The sequence below is a fragment of the Crotalus tigris genome, unplaced genomic scaffold (genome assembly GCF_016545835.1).
Source record: "Crotalus tigris isolate CLP2741 ecotype Arizona unplaced genomic scaffold, ASM1654583v1 scf7180000017871.4482833, whole genome shotgun sequence".
NCBI lineage: Eukaryota > Metazoa > Chordata > Lepidosauria > Squamata > Viperidae > Crotalus > Crotalus tigris.
In genome coordinates this window covers 4,283,087-4,308,466 of record NW_024096690.1, presented here as the reverse complement: position 1 = coordinate 4,308,466, position 25,380 = coordinate 4,283,087, and the positions used below count along the sequence as shown (strand labels likewise).

Sequence of the window (25,380 nt, the reverse complement as noted above, 5' to 3'; positions counted from 1 at the left end):
GGCAGGCTTCTTTGGAATGTTAAGCTTCAAGCTTCTTACATAAAAGACCATGAGAGACCTGCCAGACACAAATGACAATTTAGCAGAAGACAAAATGATGATAGTGATTCCTATTACCCCCTCCAGATTCCTATAATATGTTCTATCTGCTTTAACTTACTAGTAGTTTTTTTCCTTGGATTGGTGACCAGATTAGCTAATAAAATTAGGTAGAGCCACTTTGAACCACAAGATGGATGACAAATAAATAAATAATAAAAGATAAGTTGCAACCTCTTGTCATTACTATTCTCTAACAATGCATCTGGAGCTTCTGGGGGGCCAGAAGCTTTATCTTAAAAATAAAGATGGTGAATATTTGTGTTATGTTTGTAGCATATCGTGTTCTCCATGTCGGCAGAGGCAGGTCAGATTTCAAAATGTGCACTGAAAGGTTTTTTCCATTCACCTGGGCGGCCTCTCCCACTCAGAGAACAAACAACACAGAGTTAAGAATTAAAGTGGCAATGTGGAGGGAGGGAGAATGGCTCGTTTGCCGAGAATTATAGCAGCTCAGGTTTCAAAATGCACACTGAGGATGGAAAAAGGTGCCACTGGAAATTCCCCCACATGGCCCAACTACAGAGGCTTGCTCTCCTTCTGTTCTCCCACATCCTGAGCTCTGCAGATCTTTACAAGGTAAGCAAGCCATTGGGAGGGCTGGAGGGGGCTATGGGGACCCTAAAAGATGGGAAGTGGAGAATGGGGTATTTCAGAGGTGGGGCCAGGCCTTGGGAGACCCATGGTAGGCATCTCTGATGCACTCCATTCACACTTAATGTACACATTATTTAACATATGCATTAGGGCAGTGATTCTCAACCTTTCTAATGCCGTGACCCCATAATACAGTTCCCCATGTTGCGGTGACCCCCAAGTGGGTGTGGCCACCAATAAGAGGGAGTAGGACAGCTAGGGAAAAGGGAAAAAATGGCGGACAGCATGGTTTGGTGACCCCCGTGAAATGGTCATTCGACCCCAAATGGGGTCCCGACCCACAGGTTGAGAACCACTGCATTAGGGGGATCAGGATGGGAGTGTGTTTACATAATGTGATTCACTTAAGATCATCTCAAATTTCAACCAAATTGGGTTGCTCTATACTGTTGTAACTCGAGGATTACCTATAGTTGTCAACTTAAAGAATAAATGAATGAATATAATTTTGACAGGAACTTGAATAAGTCTAATTTACTCTTCCTTGCTGTTGATGCAATTATTTATAAATTACATCCTTTAAAGTGTTGAGTTTAATGGTTCTTTTCTGACTCAGCATGTTAATTATGACTATTGTTGTCACCTATGAAAATAATAGGCAGATTATGAGAAAGGTGACATCTAATCAGGCATTATTCATAAGATCATGTATCTTGCAATTAGTTCTGCGCAGTTAGAGGTTTGTGAATCTCTTTAAACTACTGAATAAGCATGATCTTGCAGGGATAATTTTTATTTCATTAGAAATTATAATCTGGTAAATTAATAGTAAATATTAAAATCATACATTATTTTGAAAATATTAAAAAGGTTCTTATTAAATATGTCACTAAAACTACTGCTGAACAGAACAGATCTGATTTAGAGAGATTGCATCTTAAATGGCTTATGTGAGTTCTTCATGGGCCCCCTGGTGATATTTTCATTTCAAGTTTTATGCAATTGTATTAAATTTAACAGAAAAACTTTGATACTTAAAGATGAATTTAGAATATTTTTTTACCTCTCAGTTTTCTTCATTCAGTTAAGTTTGGAAATGTAGCCATTCATACATAAGACAAATCTTACATTTATTAAAATAAAACTGCTAAATTATTCTATCTGGATATGGCTGCAATCAGTAAGATGTACTAATAAAGGAGAATGTTGTAACTCAGGGTTGAAATGAGGGATTCTTGGTGCTCTCTGAGCTTGATTATTTGGTTGTTTTCTTGCAGACATTTCATCAACCAAACTAGGTAACATAATCAATGCTGGTAGGGAGTGAGGTTTGCTCTCACTTTATGCTCTAATAGCTTGCCCTGTCATTGGTGGGAATGGTCTTGGTGGTTATTTTGATATTTTAGTGTTGATTATCTTTTTTGTACAGTATGTAGATGTTGTTTATGTCTATGTGTCTACTGATGACCAATTTGTCAAAATGCCAGGTTTCCAGAATTCTCTAGTGCTTTTTGATTTGGCTTGGACTTAATCATAATTTCAACTGGGAAAGTGTAACCATCCTAGACTTGTACATTTTCTGCTCCCCAAACCTTCATCTTTCCAAAAACCTGTAAGGAATGTTTTTCCTCCATCAGCTGGGATAGACTGAAGTGGAAGCTTAAGGACTATATGATTTGGTGGATTGGTGATCATGGAATAGGTGCCTGGTTTTCTTGTTTTTTCTTGTTTTTGGTCTTATTGTTGTTGTAAGTCACCTAGAATTGTGTTCTACAAGATGGGCAGCCATATAAATCTTATAAATAAGCAAGTGTGATAAAATTGAGTTGCCGATAAATTCAAATATTTAATTTAATATTAAAATAAAGTCCACAAATACTCACCAGAACATCGGTGAACAGCATGATGAAACTGGGTGAGAAATTTGATCTTCTCTCTTCTACTCTATATCCTGAATGTTTGGAAAAGATATCCCAAGAAGCAAAAAAGTGTCCAAAAGTGAAAAGGAGGGGAGCTTTGCCCCATCCTCCCACAGAAGGAAGCGGCGAATTAAAATACTAAGGGGGACAAAAACATATTGTTGCTGACATCTAGTGGTGGAACAGAATATATAACTTTAGCTGTTTTCTTATAAGTATTGGCAGGACACCCAGAATGAGATAACCTACTTCTCTGATCTTTAAAAAGAGCTAAGCAAAACATTCTGGGCCAGCCACAATAAGCAAAGATTATAATTGAAAAAACATAACTGACCTACCTGGATGATGAACACCTATTGACTATGACTTTAAATGTGTTTTCAGAAAAAGAAAAGTTTTTGAATTTTAGCTATCATGGAATCTCAAGAGCTTGCAAAAATAACTTTGTCAAGAAAAACCAAATACTTTCCAGGAGGAAATGCTTGCTATGTTGCAACTAATCCAAACAACAATGGCTCTAAACCACAATGAAATTAAAAATAACTATGATGACATAAATGGATATACCGTAAATGCCGGCGTACAAGGCGACCCGGCGTATAAGACGACCCCCGTCTTTATAGCCGGGCCGCATTCCTAGAACGTCGTCTTATACGCCAGAAACTACCAGTATTTCTGGCGTATAAGACGACTCGGCGTATAAGACGACCCCCGTCGGCGCCGATTTCAGCGCTCGCGGAAGTCGCCTTATACGCCGGCATTTACAGTATCTTTACATTAACCTCACAATATAAGAATTTTCAGAAAATGAAAGAATCTACCAATAGAAGGAATCGTGATTTAACCCAGATGGAGGAAAACACACAAGACATGACAGAAGCACGGGAACTGGAAGAGATAGTCCACACCCCAGAATCACAAAAGCCGAAGATAAGAAGAAAAGCCTGACAAAATGGATTATCTTAAGTGGTTTTTTTACGATGCACCCGGTGGGCCCAAATATGGGAAGAAGATATCTTTTGCCTGTATCAGCCCAATCTAGAGCTATCCTCAGGTAGCAGTCACTACTGCGACAATCATTTCTGTGCAAAATTTGGATTGCTAACAATCCCTTTAACTCTTAATCTCCCTTTAACTCTTTATTAGTAATCCAAATTTCATATATGTATGTATGTACATATGTATGTATGTATGTATGTATGTATATGTATATGGTGAAATATAACTGTCTTATCAGATACAATTTTTAAAGATCGTATTTGTTTGAATATGGTTAAAATATAAAATGGATTACTTAATTAGTAAATATCGAATAGAATAAAAAATGAAAAAATGGGGGATATAATGAATTTTAGTTTGAGAGAGATTTTTTTCTCTTTTTTTCCTTTTTTATTCTGTGTAGTATTGTATATTTTTTTATATGATATGAAAAATGTAATTTTTGGGAGGATTATTGTGAGGGAAACAATTTAGATATTTAACCGTAAATCAACTTTGAAAAAATCTTAACAGATAAAAATGATTTCAATTTTGTGGGGAAAAAGTCTAACTGAGAATGTTTTAAACAGGACCTATAACGCAACCAAGAAGGCTAACTAGAAAAGAAGTTCTGTATTGATGCTATTATTAATTGCATAAATGTTAGAAAAATGTTTATATTTAACCTCTTTGTTACTAAAATACTAAGAACTGCATTAACCTAATGTTTGCAAAAGAGAACAATATGGGAAGAAGAGAAAATCAAAGAAAGCTGTTATATAGATTACGATATGATAGAAATTGACTATTATTGATTGTTGTGAAATGTGAACCCAGACAACGTGCTGTTTACTAAGCACTAGGTTGTTAGTTTTTAAAAAATTAATAAAATATATATTTAAAAAAAGATATACATTGTCAGAAACTAGTGGACAGTGCACATCTGGGGTGCCTTGATCACATAGAAACACAAGTTTACATGTATAGAAAATCCTTAGAAGGTTGTTAGAAAAGCTTGTTCTATCCATAGTGGGCATGAATTTTTATTTTATTTATTATTAGACTTCTATGTCTTAACAGAGAAGGATTATCTAACTATGGTTTAAACCATAAGACTATATTATAGTTAACGAGGATAATCAAAGTATGATTCACTATTTAAAATAACCAGATTTTCCAGTTACAGGAGCAGGGAAGATGCAAAGTGCTATATTGTCTCTATGTCATTCATAGTGAAACAAAATTTACTGTAACTGCTTTTATTATTTTGTAAAATTCCTTCATTGCCTATAGTAGTCAAAGTCACAATTTCATTGTTTATGAAGCAGTGCCAGTTCTATCGAATCATTTTATTTAAAAGTTTCATTGTAAACAGTTTGAGTATGTTTTTCCCCCTACAACTGAGCCACCAATTGTTTTTGTTGTGTGTATTTTATTGGACTAGAGCAGGGGTAGGTAACCTCGGCTCTTTTATGAATTGTGGACTTCAACTCCCAGAATTCCTGAGCCAGCCATAAAAGAGCCGAGTCATAAAAGAGCCGAGGTTGCCTACCCCTGGACTAGAGTATAGTTGGTTGAGGGTGAGACCCCTTGGAAATAACTTGTATTTTGTCTAAAATGTATCAGCTTTTTGCATGCGGTGTTTTTTTTTAATGGCTTTTTTTTTGTTCCACCAAAATATATTATGTTTTGTGCATCTGATTGAACAGAGGCCATATTTGGATTTGTTTTGGCAAAAAATGAAGGATCAAGTAAACTTCCTTTGTATTCTATCCCAAGAAATACTAAAGTTAACTTTTGGCTTTCTAACTTAGAGTAATAGATGGTTCTGGTTTATTTCAAAGGCTGAGGGGGCATATTTTTTATTCATTACAGTTTCACTTGTGCTGTTTCAGGGTACGCAACAGGTACTAGATACTCCTGATTCCAGCATCGTATTTTAAAATATATATAAATATCATCTAAAGGTATGCTACACAAAAAAGTCCAAAACATAGCACTGATAAATTGTGAAAGTTCTCCATAAAGCTTCATGTTGAATCCATCGTGTAAAATATTTGAAGATTAAACTTTAATTATAATCTCTTGGATTGTCTTTAATGTTTTGCCACTCAGACTTGCCCTGATTATTGATTCAGTTCAGAACTGAATTGATTATTGCAAGAAATCTTGAACTTAAACACAACCTTTTTTTTTCTCCTACTGGAAAAAAAATTCTTGGCTAGCAGTGTAAGGATCTGCCACCAGGGGGCACCAGAATCACATAAATATATTTGAATCTCTAATTACTCTATTTGCTAAGCTCCTTTTGAAATAATCATAAAAAACTGCAACTACAAAAAAAATCTTGTATGCTCCAGTGCTTTTTCTTCTCCTTTAAAAAAAAATCTATATTTTTCTTTTTACTTATTTGTAGAATGCTGTTTTCTGTGGAAAATGGAGTCTTAAGAGTTTAAATTGTATTCACTTTCTAATTGACAAACCTTATACTATAAGATTCAAGGTCATAAATCATTATTAGTAGAGAATTGCTCACTGAAAATCTTCCATAATATAGGATGCCTGGCTTATGAAAGATTTGAAAACTTTATCATGAGTTTAAGGATATTGATTGTGAGATGCTCTTTATTCTGTTTTGCTTTGTTTGTAATGCCTTTGAGTCAGTGTTGACTCTTAGTGATTGCCTGGATCAGTACCTGCAGTTTTCTTGATAATAGTTTCAGAAATGGTTTGCCATTGCTTGCTTTTTTACTAGGCTGAGAGTATTTACACAGCCGCCTTTTTGGACTAGAATCAGGTCTCCCAGTTTCTAGTCTGATACCTCAACCACAACTTCAAACTATCTCTCAAGATGTGAATTACCTATTTAAAAGGTGATTCTAGATGGGAAACCATAGCAGTATAAATTATTCCTAACATCTGGTCAATGCCCATTCAGCAGAAAATGGAAACACTTGATATAGACATGTTCTTTTGCCAAGCATTTAATTTTCTCTTTTCTTTCCCCAAAAGATTAAGCTTTTGTATTTCCAAATTATATTGAAAGCTAAGGTACAAAGGGATTATTTATCAGGAGTCCAGTCAAATCTCTTTAATAGTAGTAGTAGTAGTAGTAGTAGTAGTAGTAGTAGTAGTAGTAGTAGTAATCCACATCTGCCTATCCCAGGTCCTGGGTAAGGACTCGATAGGTAGACAAAATGCCAAATCCAGTCTGAACATCTGGCTGACTGTGCGATGATCCATAATAATAATAATAAAAGTTGGAAGGGACCTTGGAGGTCATCTAGTCCAAACCCCTCCTCAGGCAGGAAACCCTATACCATTTTGGACAAATGGCTGTCCAGTCTCTTTTTAAAAACCTCCAGTGTTGGAGCATTCACAGCTTCTGGAGGCAGGTTGTTCCACTGGTTAATTGTTCTAACAGTCATAAAGTTTCTCCTTAGTTCTAGGTTGCTTCTCTCTTTGATTAGTTTTCATCCGTTGTTTCTTGTTTTGCCTTCAGATACTTTGGAGAATACCTTGACTCCCTCTTCTTTGTGGCAACTCCTGAGATATTTGAACACTCCTATCATGTCATCCCTTGTCCTTCTCTTCATTAAACTACTAAACATACCCAATTCCAGCAACCGTTCCTTATATATTTTAGCCTCCAGTCCCCTGATCAACTTTGTTGCTCTTCTCTGTACTCTTTCTAGAGTCTCAACAGAAACTAGCAGCTACAATTTTAGCAGTGATGCCTGCTTCCCTTGATAGACTATCCAAAGATGGTAATAAAGGAATAACAGACATGAAAGAAAATATTTTGAGGGATTTACAAAGAGGTGATAAAGAGATGAAAACAAATTTTACTTGATGTGGAAATACTAGAACCAGAAATACTGAAAAATTAAAAGTGTAGATTATAAGATAGAGAAGACCTGAAGAAGGAATTTCTTCCAGATAAACAAGAGAAGTTGGTTAATATCTTTACAAATTAAAGTGGAAACTACAAATGATAAACCAAGAGAATGTCTGGGTAATCCAATTTTATTGGCTTTGCAAAAGAGATTTGCTAAAGCCAGGAAATTGCTTTTGGGTTCTGAAAAAGGAAAATTCAAGAGAGATCAAAGCCTACAGTATTTGAATTAATTAAAGATCAAAATTGTTAGAAATAAAAAGAAAAAATATAAAATTAGTTTGCTTGACCAAAGATCCAAATGTGTTTATAAAGCTCTGGTAACTCTTTATAGACTTTGTGCTGACACCAGGAGTGAAAAGGGATAATTTATGGATTTTCATATGGATAATGTCTTATTGGAAGAAGCAATATTTGTCACTAACGTAATAGGGGTGAAGTAAAATTTATTTAAGCTTGTAATGAAAATAAGTCATTTCTTTAAATATTTTTTTCTTTCCTTAATATCTTTTACTCTTTTTTTAACCTCTCCCTTTTTTTCTGTTTAATATTAAAATTTGCTTTTAATACAATAAAAATGTTTAATAATATTTTGTTTAAAAAGAGATGGCTAAATCCTGTAACACATCAGGGAAGGAGACTGAAAGCAAATTTTGATGAGGTAAAACTTCAGAGCAGAGGGCTGTAAGTTTTGAGAAAGACAAATTGAAAGTCTAGCTATTTATCAAAACAATCTGTCCACCTGCTGCATTATTGTTACTGTGTAATTTATTAGGTATTGCAATTTAGATTTATATTAGGGGGAGAAAAGAATTTTGCATATTAGCAGAATCAGGGGGTTCTGTTTTATAACATAAAACTTTGACTGAGATGTAAGTACTTTATGACAAAACTGATCTTTGTTTTTTTTAAAAAAATCATTTATTTGATATCTTCTTTAGCCTTTTAAAGCTACAAATATAGTAGAACACCAGTTTGTATAAAATGTGAAATCTCTAAAACATTGTTGAAGATGTATGGACTTCACCCCCCAGAATTCTCCAGCCAGCATGTTAAAGGTGACCAAAGGTTCAAAAATACTGCTCTAAAGCCTCTCTCATATCAGCACAGCACATCAATAGCATAGCTTCCTAAGAGAATATAAGATGTATTTTCTTTTTTGTGATCTTCATATAGTATTTGCTGCATAATTTTAGACAGGAATACTACCCCATTTACCTTATCACTCTCCTGTTTGTTTGTTTTACTCACTAAAGTATATTTTCTGCATCCAACAGGAATTGTTAAAATTCAATCTAAATTGCATACTTAATTTGAAAGTGAATTAAAATAAATTAGCACCAAAGCTAGTAGCTTCTTTACATTGAAGTCCATGTTTTTAACAGTAGATGAGATTAATAATACATCAAAATCCTAATTCAGTCAGAAGGGCTTCTAATGGTATAAGGAAATAAATTTGATTTTAAATTATTTCCATAAAAGTAATAATGTAACAGCTATTGAAACTAAAAGTAAATATAATGTAGAAATATTGGCCTTTCTTGTTACACCCTTTAAGAATGCATCCTGAGACTAGAGAACTAAGAACTTATTCTGCACCTCTCTTCCTATGATATTCTTCAGTTAAACTAGATATAACACCAGGAAACCCTTGTTTGTTATCCCGTATCATTGTGTGATTTGTTTGAATCTCCTTTGCCAACAGTAAGCAGAGTACAGAAACCAAATAAAAAATAATAAGCTAATAATGTAAAGGCGTGCTGTGAAAAGAAAAGGATATGTAGCTAAAACTAATTTACCACATCATTCATTATATCTTCCCATGCCTTTCAGTCCTTGCTCAGCATCCTTGTTTTCACCTTATCCATGCACCATTTCATACATTGACTTAATTTCACATGGCTTTATTTTTGAGAATATTATCAATTCCATTCAAATATTACTGGATATTTTTCTTTCTTCTCAACCCATTCATACAATTGCTTTGAAATTCAATTCTCATTAATTTTCTCTGTATGATCAAATCACAAGATGCTGTGTTTTATTTGTTTTTTTATTTGCATTCAATGCACATAGTTCAGTATCTGTTGATTCTTGATCCTTGTTCTTTTTGTTTTACCCCATGCGCTTCTTAAGTAATCTATTTCTGCTGTATTTTCTTACCCAATCATTTCCATATAACAATTTAGTCAGAAACACAAGCATTTTATTTATTTTGACAAATATTCCTTCTTTGTAACAGACCACATACTATTTATTGTCGCTCTCCCAGCACTTGCCTATCTTAAATCACAGGTATCTGTCAATTAGAAAAAAATCAAAAGTCAAATGGTGAGCATGATTGGGTAATCAAAGCTCTACCAATTTTATATACATGTATTACATATTAAGGGAGTTGGGTTAGGTTTAAATAATGTAGACACAAAAGTTAGATTAGATAAGAATTTATTTTAGCAGGATAGTTCTAATGTTCCAATGGTGACTTCCAGTTCAGTATATGAACAACTTCTTTTGTTAAAAAAAAAAAAAAAGGTGTAGGTGATGTGAGTAATTAATACTGTCTCCCTTAAACTGAACTTGATCTGGATGTATTGGCACTGCAACTCTCCAATTGAAGAGAATTGTAGTCATGTCACTTTTGGAACATGCAGATGGAATAAGGCTGACTTTCTGGTTTGTAATAGCTGCTTCCAGCCTTAAGTCAATATTTACATTTAAATAATATTTATAATTCCCCCTTTTATATGTGGTTACCATGCATATGTGAATTTCCATGAATACCCTTCATGTGAAGACATTGGATAAAGGTCATTTGGACATAACATATTATATCATTAAATAATTATGAAAAATTATCATTGAAAGCTGAATTCTCAAAATTAATAGATGTTTATAAATCCAAGCTTTTGGATGATATTATCCCATACGATATAAAACCAAACTGTTGTACAACTGACTTCTTAAACTGCCCACTAAATTATTTGAGAAATATTGTTTTCTTGAGTGTGTGAGAGAGTTCTGAGGCCTGCTTCCTTTTTTGTAATGCTTATTTGAAAAAAAAATGGGAAGAGTCAATTTATCGATTATAAATAGCCAAAACTTTTCCTCCTATAGATTTTTCCAGCAATAGCACTTGGCAGACAACCATAATTGTATGCATTTATTATTTTAATACATGACATCAATCCTGATTTTTATTATTAAAATTGCCTGTTTATTTGTATTTATATAATATGCATATTTATAATTATAATATCAATTTCTAGGGCGGCCCATTACTCTAATTTAGCTGTAATTTTTTAATTTTTATTTTCTAGAATGTCTGCCTCTAATTATGCATTAAAACCTATAATTAATTTTGTGATGCAGATGGAACAAACATACATAAGAATTATAACACCCCAAAATCCCTAAGATCTATATTTTAGAAAATTATAGTAATTAAAGAAAACTGTGCAAAGATGGGTATTATAAAAACAAAGGCAAAAAAAGTCTTTTTTGTATGGCTCTTCTATGTTTCCACACTTTCTCTTATTCTCATTTGATTGAGGTTTCTCTGCATTCTTATTTAGGCATAAGTCCTTATAAATTATCCTTTATCTCTATTGCCCTTTGCTTTGTTAAGCTATTGTCAAGACAACTGCAGTAAGATATTTCTTCTTCTGTTGCTTTGTGACTTTCAGAATATTTTTGTTTGGTTCATTTAATGGTGACATGGATTTAAGGCCAGGATATTTTACATATATTATTTATTAAATACAATATGTTAAATATATTCTGATTCTTCATTGTATAATCATATTGAATTCTACTGAAGACATAACTTCTTGGTCTGATTATTTTATCTGTTTTGTTTAAGTTGCAATTTTTCAAGAAAGAATCAGAGTCAGGTCTTGGTTTTGCTGGCAAGGAAGATTTTTCCATCTTTGTTTATAGGGTATGTAATCGTTTTGATTTGGTGTCATCTTCTAGATCAGTGGTTCTCAACCTTTCTAATGCCGTGACCCCATAATACAGTTCCCCATGTTGTGGTGACCCCCAAGTGGGTGTGGCCACCAATAAGAGGGAGTAGGACAGCTAGGGAAAAGGGAACAAAATGGTGGACAGCATGGTTTGGCGACCCCCATGAAATGGTCGTTCGACCCCAAATGGGGTCCCGACCCACAGGTTGAGAACCACTGTTCTAGATTGAACTTTTTTGACTTAGTTTGTCTTCTGCTTAATTTTATTCCTTTTATAAATTGAGCCCATATATTTTCATTATTTTATGGGCTATTTTACTTATAATTTTAGCATCCAAGTTTCCTACAATTTGATGTTATGTCAACAGGGTGTTGCAAATTCTCGAAAAATAATTCATCTTCCACTATCTTGGTATCTGTGGCTGGAGCACAGACTTCGATAATTTCTATATTAGTTGTATTCAAACTGAAATTGTTTTGTCTTTTGGGGTAGTTGTAGCCCCCATAAACCTGACACCTTTTTGCTAGTATCTATGGTGACTATGTCTTTGATTTCTTTTGTCTGAAGTAGGAAGATCTGGTATTGCTCTTATCTATTCTAATTCATTTTAGTGTGCTAATTTATAAAACATCAGTGACATGTTGCTCTTTCAACATGAGGTTTGCCTTGATTCATGGCTCTGGCATTTCACAAACACTAATGATATACATATCTTTGGGGCACTGAATTTTCATTTTTCTCTATCTCCATCAATATTTTAATGTCTTTTTGGCTTTAATTCAATCATTTTAAGCACCAATTCTATTCATGTTGCTCTCTGCCTTACCCAAATAACTTGTTGGTGGGGTAAATAGCATTATCTTTCCATATCAGGTTAACATACTGATATTGTCATGATTGCTTTTAAGATAATTTTAGTTTGGGCTGTTACATGGTTTTGTTTTAATTATTTTTATTGTAGGGGGAAAGGGTTTTGTACGGCCCAGATTCATTGGAGTTAGATGGTTATAACAAATTTTAGTGAATGCATGAATAATACCACAGATCAATTCTTACTTACCTTCTGATATATGGTAGCTGTTTCCATTTATTGAGTCAAAATAAATTCATAAATAACTGCATATTCTTCCATCTTTTGCAAATAAGATGAGATTTTCTTTTGGACGTGTCCTTCTCAAATGTGAGCTTTAGTAGCAAATGTGGGAGGGTAGCAGATTAATTGCTCTCCACCTTATTCGGGACAGTAATATTTTGTTCCCATCCAAGTTTATGGCAGATCTCTTTTACATCTATATGCAAAATGTTATGCACATTAATCATTCAGTTCAGATCATCTGTAGCATAATAGACATAGTTCAAAGAATAACAGCACTACATGAAGTATATGGAAGATACTAAACGCTAGAGAGAAATGTTCCAGTTGAAATAAAATACTTGCCCTGGTTGCTTTTTGGAGTAAGACCTATGCAAGGAACTTCAAATCCTATAAATTTTCATAAGTCATGCCAGCCAGACTGCTACTTACATGTGGAAATGGGGAAAATTCTCCATAGATTATTACATTGCATATGTTTTAAGGAAAGAAGCCATATGTGTTCTTTTTTATTATTTCAGTGCAATCTTCTCTGAACTGGTACCTTCCAAATGTTTTAGGATTATAATTCCCAGGAGTCTCCAATTGGGGCCACCTTTATCTGAGAGGAGAATTCTAAGAACTGGAAAACACCAGCTGCCAAAGCTGCTGTCAAGTTTAATTATGATTTAGTGTGAAACTGAAACATTGTAAAGAGAGAAAAATCCTAATCTTTATCATTTCATATTGAGTGTACAATAACTGAGCTGCAAAAGTATAATTGTCCAGCAGGTGGCGGGGAGGGAGGGAGAGACAGAGAGAGGGAGAGAGAGAGAGGATGCAGATTATTACATTCTATATGACGGATGCCTAAATGCAGGCTTTTTAAAAAAATAAATAAATTATGGGCTGTTTTAATTTTTTCCAGAGATTTTTTTTAAAAAACAAGGGAATGTATTGTTTCTTCTAAATAGAATGTCAGGATTGGGCTTGCCTGTTTTTACATTTATAGTTCTGATACAGATATAATTGTAAATAGAGCCAGTTTAGTAGAGTGATGAAGGCACAAGCCTAAAAAACAGGAGACCATGAATTCAAATTCCACCATAGCCATAAAAGCAAGCTTGGTGACTTTGGGCCAGACATTCTCTCTCAACCCAATCACCTTACTGAGCTGTTGTGGAGAAAATTGGAGGAGAAGGTCTGTTGGATATGTTGGATATGTTGTTTGTTGGATATGTTGTTTGTAAAAATAATAAAGGTGAGATGTGAATTTAAAAAAAATAAAAAATAAATAAAAAAGGGACATACAGAAAAAAGACAGGAGAACCAGGTTTATGAAAATATAAATATTGGGTTTGTGAAATGGAATTAGCATGCCCCAAAAGTATCCATTCTTTTCTGATTGTTTTACTTAGCTTTGAGCATTCTAGAAATTTCTAGAAGGCCATTTCAATAATGTCATGCTAAATAACCATTTTAAATTTCTGTATATGTTAATGTTTTCTTAGATCTTTCCAAAACAGAACAACAATAATTTGTAACTCTTTAATCCCAACTACTTTTCAAATCTGGAGAGTACAATGCCAGATGGTGGTTCAGGTAATGATAATCATAATTTTGAATAACAGAGACTCATTTCAAGTGTCTCAGGGGGCGTTTATTTTTCTATAAAATAAATAGATTTTGTCAGTTTTTTAAATAGCTAGTCATCAAATAATGTATCACTTCTAACTAAATGTACATTTTCTACATTGCACTATGATTTTTTTTCCCAGAGGAAAAGAACAAAAACTTATCCAGATACTAACAAAGTATGGGAGGGATTTTAAAAACCTTTTTGAGATGACATGCTACCATTTAATTTCTACCTTAATTTCTACCATAGCTTTTATAGTTATGGTGGGAAATCACTCAGCAAGTGGTTAAAAAAAACTTTTTCATGGAACGTTGTTTTAAACCCATATTTCACAGATGAGACTTGTGCTTATTATTTTTCTTTTAAAAAAAATAAAATATATGATATTAAATGGATTATGCTGTTTGTTTTTTGTTTTGTTCTAAGGGAGTAAATATCCTTTACTGCAACAATAAATATTACGCTGATGATTACATATAGAATTCTATCCATTTGCAGTCTGCCTTAGATTGTTCTTTTTGTTTTCTACAATCCTCTTGTAATTGAAACACTGATTTGAAGAGCCAACATATTGAAATATATAGAGCAGGGTTTCTCAACTGTGAAAATTTTAAGATGCATGGATTTCAGTTTCCAGAATACTCCAGAATATTTATACTTCAGGGTTGAAATGAAGAGATTGGTTTTCTTGCACACATTCTATTACCTAAACTAGATAACATTATCAGTGCTAGTAAGGTTTGCTCTCAGTTGATATTCTAGTCACCCTGTCAGTGTTGATGGGAGTGGTCTTGGGCGATTGTTTACCATTGGCTTGTTTGGCAGTTCCTTGATTGGGATATTGTTTATTTCTTGATTGTTAGTCTGATCTTGGAGTTACTGTATGCACATCTGGGTGTTGATTGCTGGTGGGGAGATGTTTTGGTGTTTTTGTTCCCTTTTTGACTTATTGATCATTTCTTTTGCACAGTACATAAATATTGTGTCTATTGATGATCAATTTGTCAGACTGCCCAGATTCCAGAAATTCTCTAGCATTTTTGGGCTTGGCTTGGTCTAGGATGGTCACAGTTTCCCAGTTGAAATTATGATTAAGTCTGTCCATATGTTATGAAATTAAACGGTTTTCATCATGTCTTCTGACTTCTAGTTCATGTTTATGGATGTGTTCTGCTAGTCTTTTGCTTGTTTGTCCTATGTAGTGGCTTTTGCAGTCTTTACATTTATTTTGTAGATGACTCCATTTTTTCTTCTGGGGTTCTGTGTCTTTTGAATTACTTAGGATGTTTTTGAGAGCTTTAGTTGGTTTATGTGCTCCACTGATTCCCATTCTCTAACCTGCTAATTCTGGGAGTTGAAGTCCACATGACTTAAAGTTGCCAAGAAACCATAATATAGATAGAGCAACATTATTCAATTTTAGATCTCATTTGCTATACTAAAACTGCCTGAGATTTTAGCTATTAGGATGGCTAGTAGTAACCATTTTGAAGAACTTTGAGTTGGAAAGAACTGACTAAAGGTTGGATAGGGATGGAAATACTGATTCCTTTGGTTGTGAAATGGAATTAACTAGTAACATTAGTTTGTTCAGTTATTAAAATTTCAGCAAAGAACCTTCCCTTCATTCTTACCAGACTTCAAACCTATCTGATATTATTATTTTTTTATTCCTTTACTCACATACATCTCTATTTGAGTGCTGGCTCAATGGTGTTGAAACGGAGATGAGCACTGCCCTTATAGTTGGCAACAACTAGAGTAAATTCTGCAGTGACTCTTTACCTTTTACCTTTTGTTCACATACATACATAGAAGGTTACTTTGCTGCAAAACTAAGGATTTAATCTTAAATACAATCTACATTTCTATCAATGCCCCTTAGGCATTCTTAGAAAATATAATGACTCATTTGGCAGCCAAATATTCCCCTACCAAGAAAACAGATGTAGGCAAATTGAGATTATGAGAGCATTCTAGGACTCTAGAAGAGATGGTGGTCAGTGACCTGGTTTGTCTTCTAATAAAATAGCAAAAGAGAGTTTGGGATTTGGGGAAAGATGGCTTCTGCAAGGACTTTATTTTATTTTATTTTATTTTATTTATATGGCAGCTATTTAATTTGCATAATTTTGGGCAGGTAGCAGTGGATCCCACTTTATATCCTTTTATGGGGATTCAAAATTTGCAAGATGGTGCAGCATCACAAACCCAGCCTGCCCTTATTGTATGTACATTAACATTGCATGAAGCTACAATAGGGATAGGGTTTAGATAGTGATACTAAATTCATCATGTTGCTCTCCATCCTTGACATCTCAAGTTGCAGAGCTGAGGAAGGCCTTTGGAAAGATATATCTAGGGACAGTACATACCACATGAATAGTTGGACTAAAAAAAAATGTGTTCTGTATATGCATATTCACATGTTAAAGTAATCAGCCCAAAATACATAATGCAGACACTAAACTGCTTCTTTACCTACTCTGGGACTGGCTGATTTTTGCACCAAGTCACAGAAAGAGTAACTTCTGGAAGCTGCTTTGAAGTTATAAACAATAGAATAACATGTACAAGATGCATAAATGTAATTGTGAGCCAAACAAAAATGCTTATCTTGTCTATAAATAGACCATAAGCTAAGTACTGTTTAAGCATTTTGGCTCTTTTCAAAAAAAACTGATCACTGAAATAATCCACAGAACTCATATTAGAGTTCTCATATCAACCTAAGCTGAAAAAAGACCAGCCGTTGTAGCCATCTGTGACTATGGTAGCAACATTTGATCTAAGAGCTAATTATGTGCCTGATGCTTTAGAGACGATGCAGCCCTCTTTAAAATAGGAGAAGCACTAGGGCTGTGCAATTGCAATTGAAAGCTCTGTTACTTTGAGTCAAAAGTCATTTTTTTTCCAACCTTACTGGAAGCGTTTTTACACTATTCCAAGCTGTTCCAACCATTCTAATTTTAATTCAAAAGCTCTGTTATGAATTCAGAACAGGTGCTTTGAACTTGTAACGGACTATTGGAAAAGTGTTGGAACATTTTCTGTAACTCAACTTTGGAACTAAATATTGTGAATTCAAAATGTACCATATTGAGCTTGAAACATTTTTGAATTTGAAATGCTTTCACAACTCTAATAAACACCAAGAATTAAACTACTCATGATTCAACTTATTAACATTTGCTAAGTCCATTACCCACCCAGTCAGATAACCTTTCTATTAACTTCATAGGTTTTGAAAACATGAGAAATTCATCTTAATTCTGACTAATGATGCTGAAGAATACACCCTCAGCAGGTGCTTTATCATAGCATGACAGCCTCTTTAATAAACTTTGTTTGTTCTTTTGGATCTTAAACATCCGTCTCTAGACATTAAGGAGCTTGATTCTCTTTAAATATGTATGCTGTGTTCAATATATGCCCCACAATATATAACCCAAGGATTCTAAACAAAATTTCCTCAATGTTTCTTGCAAAATATCTCATCAAGAAAAAAAGCACCAGTGTCATCTGCAACAAATTGCAATAGAATCATAATATCCATGCATGCAACAACATCATCATGCACATGCCATCCTTAAACATTTGTGTCTTGGTATCTGACACAAATAATGATCTAAGTTATAATTAAATCACACATTTTCTCATTCTCTCTCACCCCCACTTCCCACAAATGCCCTTGAAAGACACTTGATGGGGAATTTGATATACTCTATATAATGGCTGCTAAATCAAAGCTGTTGTTTAGGGAACTATGATTGTCAGTTCCTAATGTGACCACACACGCACCTCGTAAATAGCACTGTCTGGGCAAATACAGACATCAATTTCTTCTTTTAGTAATATACAGTAGTTTTGAAAAAATGGAAGTGATTAATTGAAATTTGACAACCACATTTATCCTTCCATTTTGTTGTATGATACAGCACAAGGGAAATTCTGTTCGTTCATGCACAGCAATAATTTATTAGTGGTTAAGAATGTGGGGCCAGAACAAATTCTAGACAAAAGAAAAACATGTTTGGGTTTTTACAGTCTGCCTTGGCAAAAGGACCAAAATTATGCTTGGGAATGCCAACATTTGATATTACATTTGTTCTAGTCAGGGTGACAGTTAACAAATGAACCCAATTTGGTTTTAATTAGCGTAGAAGAAGAAAGCCTGTATATTCTTCTGCGATTGCAATAAGTATAAAGACAAAATATCCATGGTATTTTACTCATCTACATGATTTTTTTAAGCAGATAAATAAAGGACACCAATTTGAAATCAGAAAATAATGCCTTTGGTAGTTATTATCAATTGTGATAATAGAAGCCAAGTTTTGGTGTAATATTAACCTTTATTTCTTCTTGTTTTAATCTTCTGTGGTATATGGGCTATTGAATAGATCTTCTATTAATTTGAAATTTGGGACTTTTGTTTTCAATTTTTAAAGTGGCACACTGGCCTACATGACAATATTTAGTTAAGTGACTGTATCCCAGTGAAGATTATTTAGTGGTTAAGTGAAACTCCCAAGAATAGCAAAGAGAGATGAGTCATCCAAATTGTTTATTGTAGAGAATATATTTAAAGAACCTTTTGCTGTGCAAAAGAAATAGCTTGGGAACCTGCCAATATTTTCTCACAATTGGGTAAGATACTTAGTCCATTTCAGATTTTTGTGAACTGCTTTTTTATAATCTTAATACTAATGTGATTCGCAGTGGGAAGCCTTGTAAAATTAGAGTTTTTTTAATATGGTCAAATTTTGTTATAAAATATTTAAGAACCTACCTATGTCAGTGGAGAGCTGAGCAACTCAAATAGGTCAATGGCATATGCAGAAATAATGGCATATGCACGAGGTAGGTTATTTTTTTTCTCAAGTATTACAACCAGCCATACATTTTTCAAATTAACATAAATTAATACTCTTGCACATATCATCTTGAAATATACCCAAGAAAGCTGAAGGAAGCTTGTGGAATTTAATAAGTCTTTTTCTGGGAGGAAGAGTACACTCTGAAAATTATGACTCTTGACTGTCTTGAAATAGCAGCATTACTCATAATCTTTCTTTTTTTGCTTGCATTATTGCCTGAATTAGAAATTTATTTATATAATTATTAAGTCCACTTAGCCACTTCAACCTATCATAGCACTTGGAGGAAAAACCAGGTATTATAGTAACTGCTTTTTGGAAGGTAAGGAGGATAGAGGCCTGCTGAACTTCAAGGGGAAGAATAATCTATAGGGCAGGGCTGCCATGAAAAAGGCACTCTTGCAAGATCCAATAAAATGAAGATGTTTAAGGTAAGACACTAGGAGCTTGCTAACCTATCTAATAAGGTAGAATTGATAGATTTTAGGGAGAAGCAATCCCACAGATTGCTGGCCTTTGCCATATAGGGCTTTAAAGATAATAATCAGCATCCACAAGGTAACAGAACCAATGAAGTATATGCAGTAGAGGTGTTACATAGGTAAATGTAAGAGCACCCATCACTATCCATGCCCACACATTCTGGATCAGTTATAGAAATTCAAGGGAAGTCCCATATAGAGCTCATTGCAGTTATCCGAATGGGCACTGATTAAGATGTGGGTGACCATGACAAAGGCTTCCTGTTTCAAGAAAGGGCACAAATGGCATGCCAGATAAAACTCTGCAAAGTGCCCCCCTTGGGTAAAAACCATCAGAATCCCCAAATTGTGCACAGTGCAGAAGAATGCCACCCATCCAGAATCAGAAACGAAATATCACCTGAGTCTTGGTGCTCCAAAACAAAATGATTCTGTCTTCTTATGAGTTGAGCTGAAGCCAGTTTCTGATGATTCATCTGGACAATTCTAAATACACATCCAGTTTGATGATATGCTTGCGTTCTCCTGACTTTTACTATTAATATCCATTCAGCCTTTAATAAAAGTCTAAATAAAAATTATAGTTACTGTAGAGAGAAATAGAAATAGGCAGAGACAAATTAAAATAAAAAGTGTAGATGCCTTTTTAAGGCAATTGCCTTATACATTAATGGGTGGTATTAAACATGGTTTAACTGCAAATATATTATGAATGTCTAATATTTATATAAAATTAATATTTAAGTTTTATCAAGTGAAATGTATCTTGTACATGTTGCAAGAGACATATAACACTATTAAGTCAGATAGGGCAGCATCCTATTTCTAGTAGAGATCATGAAGCAGATTGCTGCTGACTTTTTCAGACCTAGAAAATGAGTGCAAAACAGAATCAGCAATGTATTTGTTCTTTACAAAGAAGCCCCCCAGAGCATGTTGAAGAGATATTGCAAGTATTTATTTTCTAAATACCTACTTATCAGGCTATGGTTTTCAACAGAGGTTGATAAGAGTTTGATTTTGCTTCTCTTGGGTGACATTTTTCCTGTAATTTTTAATTATGGTTTCCACATGCATTTGGACTATGAATTCTTCTATCGTGTAGTTAGGAAAGACCATATTGTATTATAAATACATCCTGGAATGTGCACACTATTTGTAGGACTAAAATAGATTTCTGAACGAGAAACATAGCTTGAACATAGTATCTAATTCTGAATAAACTTGTTACCTGTTATTAGAAGATTAAATGTATTCCCTGACTTACATCCAAAATAGGAACTAGAAAAATTAGTGTTAAGTAGTGTGATTGTTATGTGTGCATCACATGACTGCACCCAATTTTACAACCTTTTTTGCTGAAATTATTAAGCAAGACAATATGTTAGTGGTGGCAAACCTATGGCACGGGTGCCAGAGGTGGCACTTGGAGTTCTCTCTGTGGGCACATGTGCCGTTGCCCCAGCCTTGCCTCCCCCCCGTGACACCCTCCTCACCAGCAGCCCTCCTGGAGAAGGGTTGCCCCCAAGCGTGGCCCACGTGGAGAAGTGCAGTCAAGGACATGGCAGCCAGGCAGCATAGACAAGACTCTGCCCTCACGCCCCATCGTGCACAGTTGATGCTGCGGAGTGTGGGAAGAGGGCGTGGCTGCCATGGGTGATCTGCAGCAGGCCCTGGAGGCAGTGAGTGGCCCTGCGGGCAGGTGGGGTGGGGCAGAGCAGAAGGTGGAGAGGGGACGGGGCCAGTTTTGGGGCACTCGGTCTCTAAAAGGTTCACCATCACTGCAATATGTGAACAGGAGTTGCAACTTTCCTTGCTACTTTTCCCATTAACTTTGCTTATCAGAGGCTGGCTGATAAGGTCACAAATGTTGATCACAGATGCTGTGAATATAGTAAAATGCATGACAATTGCCAAACACCCAAATCACAATCGTGATTTCAGGCATCCTTCAATGGTTGTAAGTATAAACATCAATTGTAAGTCACTTTTTTCAGGCCCATCATAACTTTGAACAGTCACTAAACAAATGGTTGTAAGTTAAAAAGTACCTGTACATTTGTAAAATGAAAGATGCCAGAGAGCAGACCAAAGAATTCATATTCAACCTGTTCATTATTTTCATCCGACCTTTCAGAGAAATCATAGCTCTGTGCATATGGTCACATTTATTATTTTTCTCTGTTATTAACTTAGCTTATTTTTGCTTTGCTGGATCTGGAATTCTTATAGTTCTTTTTCTTATTATTCAAATGGTTCTATACTCACTACATTAACTGATTGAGAGATTACTTAATATTATTTGGTTTATTTCTGGTTGAATGACAAAAAAGCAGCACAACAGAAAATATATTACTTATTATAGAATCATTCTTTCAAAATAATGAAGTCAACCAAATAAATAAATGGATAAGTTTGATAACAGAAAGCTGTATATATTAATAACTGTGCACCATGATTATTTAAAGATTCATGTTGATTTTTCTCCATAAGCTCACACCATTCTATGTTTTTTCAGTATTGCCATTTTTGAATTACTTTGTTATACTTTTCTCTTTTTTATATCAAATATCCTAATTTTTTTATTGAAGGATTTAGAATAAATAGGAAATACACTATGAAATGCAATTGTAATTGGGTTTCTTTGGTCTTTGGCCAGATTGTGTTGCTTTCCTTATTTAACCAGCTAGTTTTGGATATACAAAGTTTTTGTTACATAACACTGTTTATACATGGGTGGGAAATTAATTGACCAATTGACCAGTCAGTCAATAAGTTGGATTTTCATGTGAAAGTGTCTCAACTTTGGAATGGAAAGTTTCAGTGGAACTCTCATAAAACTACAAAAATGGTTGCTTCCCCTCTTCTTTCTTTATTTGTGATTCTTAATCCATATGTTAATATTTCTTTGATAACTATTATTCTGAATGCATATTTCAATTTTATATTTCAGGTTGCCCCCACCATTAAAGAAAGAATGATGAAAAAGGGTAGCATGATGCTGGGTTATCAACCTCATCGTGGAAAAGTTAATTTCTTCCGCCAAGTCATCATTAGCCCCCAGGTGATCCGTGAAGACATGGACTTCCTACTTGATGAGATTGATTCACTTGGGAAAGACTTGTAGCTAATGTTCCCCAATACTAGGAGAAGCTTCTGTGTGTAGAATTTATAGACTAAATAAGTTAATGATACAATATTATTAGATCTTATGATCCATATAAAAATGCTCAGAGGTGTGTAGATTTTTTATACCCAATATATGTTGTGAACTTTAAAATATAAAGGGAATTTTATAATGATGGGGTGATATATAAAACACGGCCCTTTAGAAAAATAGTGTTATATGAACAATAGGATATGTCAATTTCACATTTTCCTGAAAACATTCATTTTTGAATAGAGATTCAAATAGATCCATACTGTATATTGTAAAATATCTCCTATATTTGGATAATTGATTTCATGTAGCAGCCTTTTCCATTAATAGGTTGGGATTACCACCTCTTTTATTCCAAGCAGTATGGCTAAAAGTTGGGACGGCTGGGAATTATCCTCTATCTGGAGACCATCAAGATGAGATAACCTGATTTATAATGTCTGAATCATGTCTTCTTCAAAGCTAAAATAGCAACAGGCATTTCAGAAGCATATTTGAGTTTTAAAAAAACATAGATTTTAGTGTTTTTTTAATGCATTATAGCTATTTAAAATAAGGTTTTTGGCACTGATTTAACAACACTTAGATGATAGTATACAAACCATCAGCATTCATCTGCACAAACATAAACTTGTTAGAGAATATACTAAAAGCAATATAATTATTTAATCATTTATTGATTCATCATTTGAATCATATTCAAATAGAGACATAGTTAAATGATATTTTGAAGATGGAAAGGCCTATAATATTTCCCGCTATTTATTTGTGTATCGCACTACATTTTAACAAAACTGATCTTATTTTTTATTGATTCATATAGGGATTTTACTATATTTGTTAATTTAAATGTTGAAGTTACATTTGAAGTATGATAGAATATTTAATTTAGTAAAGCCCCATGTTTCTTTCTGCTTTTATAGTTACCAAACTCTCTAGATTCAACACTGTAGGAGATATTATTTGTAGCACCATATTTCAGTTTAACAAATAAATAATTCCTGTGTTTTAGATAACTGATATAAATGCTTTATAATAAATACTTTATCAAAATGTCTCTGATTATTCTACCTTTTACAGCACTACCAACAAAAGCTATGAACAGATTATTACAACTACAAGGCGTTACCATAGCACACAAACCAACTAATGCCTTCCAAAATATAATAAGTAAAACCAAAAGACTGAGAAGTGCAAGAAGTAATAACAGGAATCATCTATAACAGGGCTTTTCAACCAGTGGTACAGGTACCACCTGTGGTACATTGGCACCTGGCAAGTGGTACGCGACCATCCTAGAAAAGTGGTAGCGGGGGAGGGGAATGAGAGCACCGTCAGGTGGGCAGGCAAGTGTCGTGCTCAGCTGTGGCTTGGGGGGCACTTTTTTCAGTGCCATTGTAACTTTCAACAGTCACTAAGCGAACTGTTGTAAGTCGAGGACTACCTGTACTTTATCACTTTTTTCCTTTTTGGGGGGGTCAAGTTTTTGACACCTTGCTAGGCGACTGATAGTACTCGGATGTTGCCTTATCCTAAAAGTGGTACAATGGGTGAAAAGGTTGAAAAGCCCTGATCTATAACAATGGTCCCCAACCTTTCCGGCTCTGCAGACCACCAGCAGTGGAGGGGGAAAGGAGGATAGTTTCTCACACGTGTGCACTACTTGCACAAATGCAGCTTCACATGCTCACCTGCCACTCGCATGGCACTGGGCCATGGACCGGGGTTGGGGACCCCTGTGTTGGAGACCCAACACATAATTTAAGGACTGTAACAGCCACTATGTAGGACAGATAAGTAGAAGACTAGCAGAAAGTATCTTTGAATACCAGCTAGCAATTAGAAGATATGATGAAATTACACAACACATAGACAGACTCGACCATAATTTCAGCTGGGAAACTGAGCATTCTAGACCAAGCTAAATCCCAAAATACTATGGAATTCCTGGAAGCTTGGCATTCACACAAATCAGCCATCCAAACAACATTTACACACCATTCCAAAGGAAAAGTAAAAAAAAATGTGACTGCTATCATGTCACCCATAGTCTTCTTTTCATTAAACTAGACATACCCAATTCCTGAAACTGTTCTTTGTATGTTTTAGCCTCCAGTTCCTTAATCATCTTTGTTGCTCTTCTCTGTACTCTTTCTAGAGTCTCAACATCTCTTTTTAATCATGGCGACCAAAACTGGATCCAATATTCCAAGTGTGACCTTATCAAGGCATTCTAAAGTGCTATTAACACTCCACGTAATCTTGATTCTGTCCCTCTGTAAATGCAGCCTTGGACTCAAACATCCCTTTTGCAGTTACTACTATTAAGCTACTACTATTCTATACCTTTGCATTTGGTTTTTCTTACCTAAATCTAGAACAGTGGTTCTCAACCTTTTTAATGCCGCGACCCCCAACCGGTCGTAAGTCGAGGACTACTCAACCGGTCGTAAGTCAAGGACTACTCAACTGGTCAGCACCATTTGCAGAATGGGACTATTGGGCTCAGCAGGGCAGAGACAGCCTGGACAATTCCTATTGGCTTTTGAAAGCCAATAGAATTAGACTCTATTCAAGAGAGTCTATTCTATTGGCTTTCAAAAGCCAATAGAATAAAAGGGAGTAGCACAGCTAAGGAAAAGGAGAAAAAAATGGCAGACTGTGTTGTTTGGCAACCCCCGTGAAATGGTCATTTG

General features: G+C 34.7%; 1 protein-coding gene across 6 annotated transcripts in view; it reads left to right on the top strand.

Annotated features, from left to right (window-relative positions):
• Window positions 1–23,737, top strand: part of GADL1 (glutamate decarboxylase like 1) — a 197,225-nt gene extending 173,488 nt beyond the window's left edge. For 5 of the 6 annotated variants that reach the window (XM_039343760.1, XM_039343761.1, XM_039343762.1 and 2 more), the window contains one exon: window positions 22,478–22,651. In XM_039343760.1, the coding sequence (XP_039199694.1) occupies window positions 22,478–22,651 (174 nt within the window). Of the gene's footprint in view, window positions 1–22,477 lie in introns of all 6 variants that reach the window. The other variant, XM_039343759.1, reaches the window with a different exon arrangement.
• The last annotated feature ends 1,643 nt before the right edge of the window (window positions 23,738–25,380 follow it).